This window comes from Xyrauchen texanus, chromosome 7 (assembly GCF_025860055.1).
Source record: "Xyrauchen texanus isolate HMW12.3.18 chromosome 7, RBS_HiC_50CHRs, whole genome shotgun sequence".
NCBI lineage: Eukaryota > Metazoa > Chordata > Actinopteri > Cypriniformes > Catostomidae > Xyrauchen > Xyrauchen texanus.
In genome coordinates this window covers 48,777,757-48,793,176 of record NC_068282.1, presented here as the reverse complement: position 1 = coordinate 48,793,176, position 15,420 = coordinate 48,777,757, and the positions used below count along the sequence as shown (strand labels likewise).

General features: G+C 41.3%; 1 protein-coding gene across 3 annotated transcripts in view; it reads left to right on the top strand.

Annotated features, from left to right (window-relative positions):
* The window catches only part of dlgap4b (discs, large (Drosophila) homolog-associated protein 4b), a 175,731-nt gene that overhangs the window by 147,069 nt on the left and 13,242 nt on the right, over nt 1-15,420 (top strand). For 2 of the 3 annotated variants that reach the window (XM_052129831.1, XM_052129834.1), the window contains 3 exons: nt 9,894-10,297; nt 10,475-10,566; nt 13,748-14,247. In XM_052129831.1, the coding sequence (XP_051985791.1) occupies nt 9,894-10,297; nt 10,475-10,566; nt 13,748-14,247 (996 nt within the window). Of the gene's footprint in view, nt 1-8,162; nt 8,196-9,893; nt 10,298-10,474; nt 10,567-13,747; nt 14,248-15,420 lie in introns of those variants that run through there. The other variant, XM_052129835.1, reaches the window with a different exon arrangement.

The following is a 15,420-nucleotide window of genomic DNA, read 5'->3' as shown; positions in this document are numbered from 1 at the left end:
CACAAAACACATTTACACACACAACACATTTACATACATACACCCATATATACTGTACACATACACATATACTGTATACACAAACACATACTGTATATACACACACACATATACTGTATACACACACACAACACATTTACATACACACACCCATATATACTGTACACATACACATATACTGTATACACAAACACATACTGTATACACACACACATATACTGTATACACACACACAACACATTTACATACACACACCCATATATACTGTATACACACACACACACAAACATTTACATACACACACACATATTCTGTATACACACACACACACATATACTGTATACACACACACACACACACATATTCTGTATACACACACACACACACATTCTGTATACACACACAACACATTTACATACACACACCCATATATACTGTACACATACACATATACTGTATACACACACACATACTGTATACACACTCACACACACATACTGTATATACACAAAACACATTTACATACACACACACACATATTCTGTATACACACACACACACATATACTGTATACACACACACACACACACATATATATTCTGTATACACACACACACACACATATATATTGTATACACACACATATTCTGTATACACACACACACACACATATACTGTATACACACACACACACATATACTGTATACACACACACAAAACACATTTACATACACACATATACTGTATATACACACACACACATATACTGTATACACACACACACACATATACTGTATACACACACACAAAACACATTTACATACACACATATACTGTATATAAACACACACACATACACAGAACAATGTTCATGAGTTTTAGTCAGAGGTTAAGTGTCATATTTAATGGAGGTAAATTGTTTCTGTTGAACTTGATGACCCTGTCAAACTCGACAGTTTCATGTGTGAATTCATCATTACAGTTTTAAATGACATTACTCTAATTAAAGGCGTCTCTTTGCATTGCCCTTAAACTGGTTCATTTGTCTTCGAGACTGCTTGGCAGGTCATTGTCAGATCAGCTCTGAAAATAGGTCTGTTGGTTTGGAGGAAATCATAGATACTGGAGATGCTTGTGTTACTTTAAACAAACTAAAAATATATAACTGTCAGATGGCTTCAGTGGAGAGAGATTTGTCTTATGATCGTCTTTCTAGCCACATGATTTGAACTGGTCTCTTGATGTCTGGCTATTGTTGAGTGTTTTGTACGTTTATTAAGCTTCCGGAAATGCTGTATAAACAGACAAAAGCCATTGAAAGTGAGTTCTGTCAGTACAATGGGTTGAATAAATAGTAGGTCACTCCCAGGTTGTTTGTGTCGGGATGTAAGAAACAATGAATGTAATCGCAATGTGTCACTGGTTTAAAGGATGATCCACCTGCACCATTCATGTCAATCTATGATCATCATGAGAACTTAGAGAGACAGTTCACCCAAAAGTTTACATTTAGTCATCTATTTACTCACCCTTGTGTTGTTCAGAACCCGTATTATTTTTCTTACAACACAGAATGAAAGCTGCTCTTGTTCATTCAATGAAGTGGGTGGTGATTCATTCTGCCAAGCTCTTAAAAATCACCATAAAATGATCTCAAAATGAGTCTGTAGGACTTGTGCACAATATTCCAAGTCTTCAGAAGTTCTACAGCAGCTTTATGTGAGAAATTGAGTCATTTGTGCTTTTGTTCAATTAAAAAATGGAAAGGGCCACCTTTAGATGGGCCATGCTTGGTCGCACTACACCATTGGTTCTCGCAAGTCACATGACCACAAATGAGATTTGAGGGCTACAGCAAAGGGGAAGATTATCAGTAAATAAGGACTTAAAATGTTATTGTATGACTTTTGAAGACTTGGAATATTGAGTCAGTTGCACATGAACCAGGAGAAGGGATGTATGCCTTTTTCACGCATTGATAATCGGAAGATTTCCTGATGATTATCAATATATATATCCAGGCCAGCTGACAGTCTTGCCTGGGCCCGGGACAAGATAATCTTAGATGGGCCCCCCCATGCCCAGATCTCTCCTTTTCCCTTGCTCTTCCTCTCCTGTTCCCCTCCTCCGCTCTTCCTCTCCTGTTCCCCTCCTCTGCTCTTCCTCTCCTGTTCCCCTCCTCTGCTCTTCCTCTCCTGTTCCCCTCCTCTGCTCTTCATCTCCTGTTCCCCTCCTCTGCTCTTCCTCTCCTGTTCCCTCCTCTGCTCTTCCTCTCCTGTTCCTCTCCTCTGCTCTTCCTCTCCTGTTCCCCTCCTCTGCTCTTCCTCTCCTGTTCCCTCCTCTGCTCTTCCTCTCTTGTTCCTCTCCCTCCTCTGCTCTTCCTCTCCTGTTCCTCTCCTCTGCTCTTCCTCTCCTGTTCCCTCCTCTGCTCTTCCTCTCCTGTTCCCCTCCTCTGCTCTTCCTCCTGTTCCCTCCTCTGCTCTTCCTCTCTTGTTCTTCTCCCTCCTCTGCTCTTCCTCTCCTGTTCTCCTCCCTCTGCTCTTCCTCTCCTGTTCCCCTCCTCTGCTCTTCCTCTCTTGTTCTTCTCCCTCTCCTCTGCTCTTCCTCTCCTGTTCCCCTCCTCTGCTCTTCCTCTCCTGTTCCCCTCCTCTGCTCTTCCTCTCCTGTTCCTCCTCTGCTCTTCCTCTCCTCTGCTCTTCCTCTCCTGTTCCCCTCCTCTGCCCTTCCTCTCCTGTTCCCTCCTCTGCTATTCCTCTCTGACGGAGCTACCAAACTCAACTGTTTCTGTCAAAGATAACGTGTTGTGTCAGGCTCTTATACTAGAGATGCACCAATTACAATTTTCTAGGCCAATTCTGATTTTAGCCGATTCCGTTGTTCTAACCACTTTACAGCAGACTTCCATTTTTTTTTTTTTTTATAAAACACCATATACTTTTACCCAAACTGAATAATAAAAACACGTTTAAATGGGTACATTTTCTATAAATGTTTTCATTTTTTTTCTGACATAGCCTACTGCAGTTCTTGTTAAAACATACTAGACATGCAAAATCTGTGCATTTTGGGCACTTTTTGTGTGAAATCATATTTATTTTTTGTCCATCAAAAGTGTGCTTTCACTTTTAATTAAGCATGAGCAGCGCAGCAAAAATAGACTCGGATCTGGCCCATTATCTGTTCACCGATGCCAACAGTGACGCATTTCAGCCGGCTTTTTATTTCTCATCTCCATAAATATATCTAGTAGTAAAGCTAATGCAAGGGCTAGAAATCAATGAATTCTTTGCTAATACTTCCTCGTCATCATGGAGAGCGCAGTTCGCACCGCTTTCTCCTTTCCACAAGCGCGTGCTCTCCCGTGGCGTCTGTCGTTGCTATGCAACAATGAACTTGCGCGCCTGTAAAAACGAGCGCGCCGCGTCGCTATTATGAGCTAATGTCCAAAATATTTCCATATGTGTCTCTTTCCTCCTTTCTTATCAACAAGTGGATTTACAGCCACCACATCAGCAGCACCGCCGGTCGCAATGTCTCAGCACTTTTATGAAGAGGACGCAACTGCACGCGCTTCGGGCATGCACGCGCATCAAGTACCGGGTTTGAGAAAACCTGGTACCGTGGCGTGACGTTTAAAACAAAATTAGTACCGACTTGGTACCGAAGTACCGGGTCTTTGACAACACTCATAAACGTTGGCTGCGCTGTTTCTTACCTTGCTCTACGTTGACTTTACTAACGTTAGTTCCAGCTTCTCCGTCACCACCTTTTTTAAAATATTTGTTTAGGACATCTCGAAGGCCTCTATTTTCTTCTTCCTTCTTCTCTTTTCTTTTCTTTTCTGAGCACCAGACTTGTGCTGACCGGACATTTTGATCGTAACGTTAGCCTACTGAACTTCAAATCAAATGACAACATCAAATTTTGATCAGTGGCCAAACCATTTTTGTTTTGGGGGTGGGCGGGGGTTCTTGACCACTATTTCAAGGACAATTAGGAAGAAAACAAATAAAAAGCTTTTATGTAACTCAAATATTAGATATTTTTTTCCACAAATATGCCTATTTTATTTATTTTTTAACAATTATTCCATAATTTAATGAGGGCCCAGTTCTGGGCCCCCCCCCTACCCTGGGCCCGGGACAACAGACCCGTTTGTCCCCCCCTGTCGGCGGGCCTGTAATATATCAGCATTATTGTTGCATAATAGTCTTTGTCTGTTCAGACATATTTCTCAACACAACTTTGGTGAAGTGTGAGCGGCAGCATAAATTAAAGGAGGTCGAAGATCGCACAACGGCAATGCACAGCACCAAACTTTTGCAGCGCCACAGAGCACAATTTTTCAACAAGTTTTCCATTAAAATCAACCCAAATCATAATCAAAAGAACAAAGAGGATTTACTCTAACCGTCAGCTGGATGATCTATTGTGGATAAGTATCTTTCATAGAACCTACACAATGTATTTTCACTTACAAATATGTCTTTTTGTGGTTTGACAGCTCGAGTGAGAGACCTTTTTCATGGCTACATACAGAGAAATTGCACCACTTCTGTCATGCGTGCAATGGCGTGTGTGCCATTTCTAATCGTTCAGTTCACGCAGTTACACCAGTTTCATACACTCACCTGCAAACTCATCAACGTCACTTTGTTCATTCTTGAAGAAGTACAAAACCTTTGTGACTTTATACTGACATCTGCTTATCACGTGAGAGTGTGTGAGCATGTGTGTGTGTGAGCGCGTGTGTGAGAGAGAGAGAGAGAGAGAGAGAGAGAGAGAGAGAGAGAGAGAGAGAGAGAGAGAGAGAGAGAGTGATCACGACCGGCTTCAGTAAATGTTATATCACCCTCTTGTGGTCTCCCAACACTATTTCGCAAGACTGTTAAAAAGAGGCCAACTGAGTGAATTGGAAATCACGCAAATTAGGCTTCTAATTTGAATACATTGATGCCTCAACAATATGCTGATAAAATAACGTGCCTATCAATAATCAATACATCGATATTTTATGACATCCCTAGTGTTAACAAGGTCCGACTTGACCAAAGAGTACACAGATCACCCTAATGATGACATCACATGAAACCGCATAAATAATTCTACAAAAGAGCTAAAACCTCTATGAATTCAGATTTAGATTGACCAGGGAAACCATTAAATAAAGCACAAGGCATTATGGGTATTCCCCATAGCCTCAGTTTTGTATTCAATAGTTTGAGCTATCAACACTTAAAATCTTAAGTTTATGGATTTTTAGAAAAATAAGTAATTTGAGTTATGATCCCAAAACTTGACATTTCAAGTAATGTTTCGAATTGTCATGTTAACCGTGGTAAATGTTCCTCTGGGTTACCAGCCACCTATTAATGATTTTTGTTGGTCATGGGAAATGTTCTGTGCATTTCCCACGCTAAAGGCCAAATGTACATAAGCACTTCATCTGTTCAGATTCCATTGGAGTTGCTCACCGTGTCGCTCCGGTTTAGTGCTCATATTCCTCTCATTCCACATGAGTAAACAACTTGGACAATGGCCGTGTTTGTTGTTTGTGTTTGAATTCCTGTTGCTCTCTTTCTAAGACTAGGTAAAGCTACTTATTGCTGTCTAATTGGATTAGTTACTGTTTGCTGTATTGTTTAAATAATGCTCCAAACGGTCCTTAAATAAGGCTTAGCATCCAGAATACTGCTCTACGAAACTTAATGAGCTTATTTGGAGAGCTTATTTTGTAGGACAGATGTCATTATGTATTGCTTGTCATTGTAACGATTGTACATTCATTTTCTTTTCATATTTATTTAAAGTGCCATAATACATATGTGTACAACGGGATTCTTTGAGACCAGATTGCAGCATTATGTTGCCCATTTAAAATGAACAAACACAATAAATTTATTGTGTGTTTAATTTGGCCATTACAGTAAACGTGACCTCAAAATGCAGCTTCCTGGTCTTATTGTTTGTGATTCAAGAGTGCACGTTTTTTTCCAAATAAAAAAATGTCTTCATCATCTTTCATCAGAAATGTAATAACTTGCTCCACCTCTGAAACGTCTTTCCTTTTTCCATTTTAGAGGAAAACTAAAGGTTAAATGTTAGGATCAGAGAGGCTCAGGATACAAATGCAGAGTGAAAATAAAGGTTTATTTAATACAATAAAGTAAAACATAAAACTCTCACAAGGGGGGAAAAAACAAACACAAATGATCCCGTAGGGGAAAATGTAATCCAGGCTGGGGCAGAGGGTAATGGGGAACCAAGACCGACCAGAATGAAGAGGGATGGGAGAATCAAAGGCAGGACAACACACAAGACCGACTGGAACAAACCAACAGACCGACCGAATACACAAGCACATATGTCGAACTGGCACTGGACAGCACACAAGGAGACTAAAATAGGGAACGAAATTAAACTGGGTAATACAGGTGCAGGTGTAACAAATGAACTAATGAGCAAATAAGGGGGCGGGGTATGACGCAAGACAGACCCGTGGCAATACAGAAACACAAGACAACAAAACACCCAAATGGCATGAGCACACATTGCCAAGATAAGGCAAAATACGCTCATGCCAACCGACAAACAAGACAATAAAATGCATAGCAACGCCAAACAAAGCGATGCCACGTTTTCTCACACTACGTAAATGAAACCGAAGTGCACAACACGAGGCAAACACCACATGATGCACGCAACAGGCGATTAAAAACAAGACTGGACACCTGTGTGAGAGTTCGGACACATAAACCCGAAATCTCAGACCGAAGTGACCGAACCTCAGCACAACGTCAGCTTGAAGTCCGAAGTCAGCTCGTGAATGTCCGAATCTGTGCATGAGTGTCCGGATCTGACACAGACCGAAACTGAACCAGACAGGGAAGTCGGGATCCAGACACCATGCTCCGGACATGAAACGCATGACAGCTCGTGACCAGGGCGCTTAACGCGCAATGCGAGCGAAATTATAGGATAGCGTCATGGCCACAAACTTATTCTGTGTGCGTGCATGCGCGGTCCACCAGCTGCATCTAATCTTGCTGTTGAATTCAAGTGTTGAATCATTAATGATATGTTGAACTCTATAGGGGTGTGCCTATAACTTAAACACAAAGACACACACACACACACAGCAACCATGTGTGTCTCTCTCTCCCTCGAACTAGTCCCTCCGGCTCGTCTTTATCTCCCTCCCGGCTGATTAGAACAATTCAGGGCCGGGCGTGCATCCTCATGGCCTGGCCACGCCCTCCTCCTCGTCTCACTCGGATGCATACATTTTTTTTTTACAAATTTCATGTGCAATAGCTCAGGCAAGTTTAAATGGGTATGAATGCCAAAGGAAGCTGATGGCGTACACCTCATCAGTAAAATGGCCAATAAGAATTGATATTCAAATGATGCAACATCGTTTGCTTCCGTCCAAAAGAGTCTAAAATAAATTGTTTTTTATATGGGATTTCATCATTTTGCCTTTTGGGATATGTTCAGCTGAATGGCGGTACTGTGACAAACTGAAGTTTGAAGCGTAATGGCCTGCCATATGCAACAGTCACATTACATTCCTTTAATTGGCCAATTGGACACCGGTATCGGCCAATGTCGATAATCTTAAATATTGTCCGATTAATTGATATATTGATAATGGTATAGTTTGGAAGTGTAACCTCTCCAGTTTTCAGGAAATTGATTCTGCCTCACTGTATAAGCATGAAACATGGACTGTCCCGACGGCCATTTACAACACACACATGCATACAGGATTCCTGTGGCTTCATCATGTGTGCCGTCATTTTCCTCTGCCAACTCCACCCGAGTGCTGGTGTGGCTGTGAGAACTCATGCTGAGACACACACACTTATCTAGCTCGACATGAGTCGGGTACATGTCATAGAATTATTTGTGTTATTATAAAGAGTACTACAGCTACAGACTAACCCAAACATAACTGTACCCCTAAAAGAAAACATTTGCATCCGTAGAATTATTTACATGCAAGTAAACACTCACTCCTATAGGGCAGGAAAAACAACTTTGTTATTGGAAAAACGGTCACGGAGGGTGTTAACGTCACAGCACTGTGCTACCATAAACCAGGATAAAACACACACACACACACACACACACACACACATTTCCACACAAGGGCTTTAAGGATATGGTTGAGCTGCAGCGTTGAATGTGTTTATGTGAGTAGTCTTTTTTTATATAAAGTTGCACATGATTATGACAATAATAAGTGTGATTGACACCTTCAAACGTCATTTATTCATATTTAACTTGGCTTTAAAAACTTTATTGCACAGGGGAAGATGGACAAGAAAATTAATATTTTAAATAACAAAATACTTCAAATGTGTCTCTCTTCGTGGTCGACTTCAGTCTTAGTCCATGTTACGTTTACAGACAACCTAGTGTCATACATACAGATTTAATTTAACTTCATTCTTCACAGTTGTATTACTCTTTAAAATTAAAGGGACAGTACACTCAAAAATGATAATTCTGTAATCATTTACTCACCCTCATGTTGTTCCAAACCTGTATGACTTCTGCGTACATTGTTAATACAACGATGCACTCGAAGCATTTGGCATATTTTTTTATCTGAATTTAAACAAGAGATTTCAGAGCTTTGTTGGAGGGGAATATTTTCAGTGAATAACTACTGAAATTGTGCTGTGTTCCTCACACAAAGCTAACACGTGACTTCAGAAGACTATAGTACACAAGACTACTTTTATGATCCTTTTATAGTGAATTCTTGTCCTGTTTGGAGCTTGACAGTTGTATGGAAAATAGCCACATGAAAAAATTAGTTTGGAACAACATGAGGGTGAGTAAATGATGTACGATGAATTGTAATTTCTGGTTGGACTATTCCTTTAAGATAGACGTCCTTCTGCAGAAGCTTGTGACTGAATGTGTGACTCCCAGAAGACGGATGCAAGTTGTTTGCACATGTTTCTCCCTCAGACGCGCTCTGTCTCTTTTCCATTCTTGTTCATTTTGTCAGACGGCAACGGCAGACACAAATCTGATCACGTGACACGTCAGCGTCACACTCAAGACCAAAGAGACGAACTCACGACATCATCTAAAGCAATCCCACATACAGCTGCTATGGACAGACCGCATTGGAACCCAGACAACCTGAATGGCCATTTTTATTAATCGCATAATTTTTCGCAGTTAATCGTGATTAATCGCAGATTCTGTAGGTGCTTACATTTGACTCTAATATACTTATTTTCCTGTCAAAATGTAGTTCCTTCTTTGAAAAGAAAGCAAAACAATATGTAGGAGAGAGAGAGAGAGAGAGAGAGAGAGAGAGAGAGAGAGAGAGAGAGAGAGAGAGAGAGAGAGAGAGAGAGAGAGAGAGAGAGAGAGAGAGAGAGAGAGAGAGAGAGAGAGAGAGAGAGAGAGAGAGAGAGAGAGAGAGAGAATTTGACAGATCATTCATTTTTAATGGTCGGTCAATTTTGACCGTGAATACCAAAGATGTCGCTTTTTTTTTACGACCACTTAGACTTGTCGAATCAAGCCCATGGTTTACACGTGAGGTTTACAGTTATTGCACATTTCATATTATTATTATTCATATTTTATATGTACAGTTTATACGTGAAGTGTTGGCACAATGAACATCTGATTGTTTTTGCAATCTACAACAAAATATCAAACCTAGTGTGATTTTATTTTAAAGAAAGATCAAAATATTGATATTTATTTAGTATTTTCACACACTTGCACTTGGTGCTTAGTCTCTCAAATATATTACAACTAAAAATGTCAATACAGTATTGTGAGATGAAGTTAAAGAGGCATTTTAATGTGTACATGATCGTTGAGTTATCTATGTTTGCCGACTCTGTTTCTCTCTGCAGTCTCCACGTGTAGGACGACCTGCAAGAAGGTGGCTCCGCCCCCTGTGCCCCCCCGAACCACATCCAAACCATTCATCTCCGTTACGGTGCAGAGCAGCACCGAGTCGGCCCAGGACTGCTACCCGGACCACCACGACCGCAAGAGCGAGGTCAACAGCCAATCAGGACACAGCAGCAACTCAGACAGTCTCGACAGCACGCGGGCCAACGGTTCATCCAAAGGGTCGCGACCCCAGCACCCTGTAGCGGCGCCGCGTGAACCGCAGATCCCCGCGGCCGTGGTGATCTCTCCCAATCCGCACCGGGAATCCCATAACGAGCAGGTGAAGGGGGAAGCCCTCACTGCGGACGAGCCCCAGAGAGAACCGGTTCCACGACGAAAACTGTCCTCCATTGGAATACAAGTGAGATCATTCAATTGAATCAGTGTCACATACTTATTTATTTTTGTGACCATTTACAACATGTTTTCTATGAGCCAAATCATTATTATCCACCATCCGGAAGGAATTCTCTCAGTTAATGTTGACTGTGTAAAAGTGAGTTAGATGATGAACATTGTATTTTCTCTATGATTTTAGGTGGATTGTATTCAGGAACTCCAGACTAAAGTGGAGACGCCCCCCTTGCCCAGATTCCAGTCAATTGGAGTTCAAGTGGAGGACGGCTGGACGTGAGTTTCACTCGCTCTCTGATTCTCACTTCCTGCATAATAAAACTCATACTTACTAATTGCTTTTTAAAAAACAATTATAGAGAACTGTTGTAGCGACAGAAAACACAGATACAGATTTATTTATTTTTTCAATTAATTTACCCAACAATAAAAAAAAACACATTAAAAATGGAATTCAGAAAAAAAGAACGGCTTGAATACACCTATGATGAACATGTTTTGAGTGAGTGAGTGAGTGAGTGAGTGAGTGATGTTGTGTGTGTGAGAGTGAGTGTGTGTGTGTGTGAGAGTGTGTGTGTGTGAGAGTGTGAGTGTGTGTGTGTGAGAGTGATGGTGTGTGTGTTAGAGAGTGAGTGTGTGTGTGAGAGTGAGTGTGTGTGTGAGAGTGAGTGTGTGTGTGAGAGTGAGTGAGTGTGTGTGTGAGAGTGAGTGAGTGAGTGTGTGAGAGTGAGTGAGTGAGTGTGTGAGAGTGAGTGAGTGAGTGTGTGAGAGTGAGTGAGTGAGTGTGTGAGTGAGTGAGTGAGTGTGTGAGAGTGAGTGAGTGTGTGAGTGAGTGAGTGAGTGTGTGAGTGTGTGAGTGTGTGAGAGTGAGTGTGTGTGTGTGAGAGTGAGTGAGTGTGTGTGTGAGAGTGAGTGAGTGTGTGTGTGAGAGTGAGTGAGTGTGTGTGTGAGAGTGAGTGAGTGTGTGTGTGAGAGTGAGTGTGTGTGTGAGAGTGTGTGTGTGTGGGGGGCGTGTGTGAGTGTGAGAGTGATGGTGTGTGTTAGAGAGTGTGTGTGAGAGTGAGAGTGTGTGTGTGTGTGTGAGAGTGAGAGTGTGTGTGTGTGTGTTAGAGTGTGTGTGTGTTAGAGAGTGTGTGTGTGTGTGTGAGAGAGAGAGTGGTGTGTGTTTTGCTCTGAGGATGTTTTCGAGTCTCACCCTGTAATTTCTTTCTGGTTATTCTGGATTTCTGATTTATTGATTGTATTTGACAGATCTAAAACAAAATTGGTCTTTCCCATTCATTTTTAATGGTCGGTCAATTTTGACCGTGAATACCAAATACCATTTACGACCACTTAGACTTGTCGAATCAAGCCCAATTAAAAAAAAATGTCTAAAGATGCGTTCACGCTGCCAGCAACACACAGCGACAAACGACCTCATCTCAGTCATTTTCAATGAGAGCTGGCGACTGACAACACGAGCGACGGTGACCGTTGGCAACTGGATGTGGCCGTGTCCAGCGACGCAACAAATGTTAGATTTTTTAATTTTTTTTACGTTATGCAAATGAAGAGCGAGAGAAGATAGTAGAGCTCACGTGATCCTAATATTTTAATAATAATATTAATTATAAAGAAACCTTGCTGTTTAGACTCTCCATACACATCACGAGCGACCTAACCGCCCGCCACTGGCATCATGCAGCGACAAATATCTGGCAGTGTGAACGCAACTTAAGTGTTGTAACCATCTGGAGACCGTACAAAACAAACCTCGAGAAAAAAAGATGTTAGCATGAGTGGTTTGGAATAGAAGTTGACCGATATATCGGTTTTACCAATTAATCTGGCCGATAGTTTCGATATATTTTTTATTTCTTTCTTTCATTATTCCATTCTACAGTATAAAAGGGGCTTCTAGATAGATAAAATCAATCACTGACACCTCGCGGGGATTTTGATTTGATAATCAAGTGCTCTAAATTAAAGCGAGGGCATGCAAAATAAATGACTGTATAGAGTCGTTCCCCGTCAGCTAGAGGTCGACCGATAGGGGATTTTTCAGAGACCAATAACTTAGGTGGAGGGTACGGACGATAGTTTTCAAAAATCGATTCATTAAAATCCCAGAGGCAGTTTGTGGTGCAAACAAAATTCAAATAATAACAAGAAAATAAAAAAAAGACAAACTCTTATTTTGAAATGGCGTAGACTTGGCTTTGTCTATCGCCTATAGATTCACCAGATTAAATATGTCATCTAATAAGGTTTAATGAGGAATAAGGTTTATTATTATTCACAAGATATGAAGTTGGAGACACCATGTATGTGCTGACGGGGAACGTTTCCGTATACTCGCATTCTTCCTTGCATGCCCTCGCTTCAGTTTTGGACACTTGATTATCTCATCTCAAATATGCCAAAATATGCTTTGAAGTGAGGATAGAAATGTGTGAGAATACTGTAAATTATGAAAAGTTTAGATACAGCAAATCTCCGCAAGGTGTCAGTGATTGTTTTTATTTCAACAATAAAAAAACAACTGGTCGGCCTCTAGTTTGGAATAATCTTTTATTAATACTTCTTAAAACATACGCAGTGATACCACTCCTGGAGTCGCGAGTTTGAATCCAGGGTGTGCCGAGTGACTCCAGCCAGGTCTCCTTAGCAACCAAATTGGCCTGATTGCTAGGGAGGGTAGAGTCTCATGGGGTAACCTCCTCGTGGTCGCTATAATGGGGTTCTCGCTCTCGGTGGGCGTGTGGTGAGTTGTGCGCGGATGCCGCGGAGAATAGCGTGAATCCTCCACACGGGCTACGTCTCCATGGTAACACGCTCAACAAGTCACGTGATAAGATGCGCGGATTGACGGTCTCAGATGCGGAGGCAACTGAAATTCGTCCTCCGCCACCCGAGTCACGACGCCACCACGAGGACTTAGACCGCATTGGAAATTCGGCATTCTGAATTGGGGAGAAAGAAAACTTGACAAATGTGTTGTAACATTTATAATCTATGACAGCGGCCCTTCTTGTTAAACCTTTTGTGATGTCAGGCACAAACCTGCATGCAATTCATGCCACCGTTATTGGCCTACAGAGTTGCCAGGCATTCATTTTTATGCTTCAGCTAAAATATAACCTGGTTTATGCTGTGCAGTGCAGCGTTAAATCGAATTTAATGGGTTACTGTGTATTGTTTACAATGTCTGGAGTGTCATTTATATGATAAGGATGTTTAAGCAACCTCATTTAAAGGAGTAGCTTACCAAAATAGAGCATTTCCGTCATCATTTACTCACATTAATGTCATTCCAAACCTGTATGATGTTCTTTCATTTGTGGACAGTTTTGCAGTTTTCCACTCAATTAAAAAAATAAAAATAAAAAGGGGAACTGGAGTTTTCTAGCTTCAAAAAGCACCACAAAGTGAACTATTCCCTTCCTTTCATGATTTGTGTGGGTGTTTGTGTTAGTTTCAGCCACTCCAGTATTATGGCCTCTCGTCCAGAGACTGACTCGAACACGCAAGATTTCTCTCTCACGTCTGTGACGACATTCCCATCCAAACACACCGAGAAGAAAGTCATGGTCAACAGTTGCTGCCAATCAGTGGACTCGCCTCCCCTCGACAATGGTAACCATGATGACGATGTTGCCGTGACAACCAGCGGCCCCTCCCGACAGCTCCTGACCAATCGCTCGACCACGCAGAGCAGCTCCTCGTCGTTCTCTGAGAGTTTAGACCCTGCCCTCGACCCCTCCTCTTTGCCGCCGCCGGACCCCTGGCTGGAGAGCGGGAACGGGATTGGGAACGGAGGCTCCGCCCAGCCGTTCTCAGGAACGATGGGTGTGTCGGCGTGCCGACGGGATGGTCATTGGTTCCTGAAGCTGCTGCAGGCGGAGACTGGCAGGATGGAGGGCTGGTGTAACCAGATGGAGAAAGAGACCAAAGAACATCAGCTGTCAGAGGAGGGTAAGAGAGATGAGTGTGTCCGCATTGCGAAGGCCGTTTTACAAGGACCGTTTTAACGCTTCCTGTGTGTAAACTTTGAGGGTGCAGAACAATCTGGAATCATATGTAACAATGTAACGGTACATGAAGTCTCTTTCCAACCTGAACTAATTCACAATGTTGAATCTTTGTGAAACCTGCGTTAAATAAAGTTCTCAATTCTTATTTTGTTTACTAAAAAGTAGCGAGAGACTGCACAATGGTCAAAGACGCCCGTCCAAAGCATATTTATTTAAAATCAGTGCAGTCCTACACAAAAGCACTTTTGTTATGTGTATGTTCAAATTTTATATATTATTATTTACTAAATAAATTTTGCCTATATTATATCAGTCCCTCCAGGATTTTGCGTTCTTGCAAATTCAACCAATCGGCATGTGATTTTATTTATTTTTATATATAATTTCCTCAAATGTTCCGCAAACAATCTTAGGGAATCCCATCGCTTTTCTTCATGTTTGACAGCGCCAACATACATGTTTGAAAAGCTTGACGCAGTCGCAACATATCCAAGTGCACAGCTGCTATAGTAACAGTGTAAGCGTCTCGTGTCCTCTACGCTGTGCGTTCACTCAAAATATTTGTCTAAACTTTCGTGGGACCGCAAACCGCACACGTGCCACATACATCACGGCTAGCGTTTAATCTTCACACTGACTGCTGCGAATGAGACACAAAGAGAATCCCTAACGTTCGTTTAAAATCCCCATAAAAATGTTTTTTGTTTTTACTAAAATAAAGGTCACATATATACATACAGTATATGCAACATATATTTATTATACATTTAGAAACATTTGTGGAATTTAAATTTGTACATAAATGCTCAATTATATAAACTCTAATTTGTTTGTATACCAGATTTCAATAGATGTAATAATTGCAACAGGTCTAATTATTGAATCCTCATTTGTGTTTTTACTTTACAGATTTATTGCACGTCTATTTTAAACTTAGAGAGAAATGTTAATACAAAAAATGAAGGGTCTTCCAAAACCCACAGATTTCACCTAAATGTATCCTATTTTTCTGTGTAATTCAGTTGTTGTTGTTGTTTTTTTTTCTGGCTGACTGCATAGAAAGTTATTAACATGTAATTGTATTTACAATGTAATTAACATGATTACAGGGGTG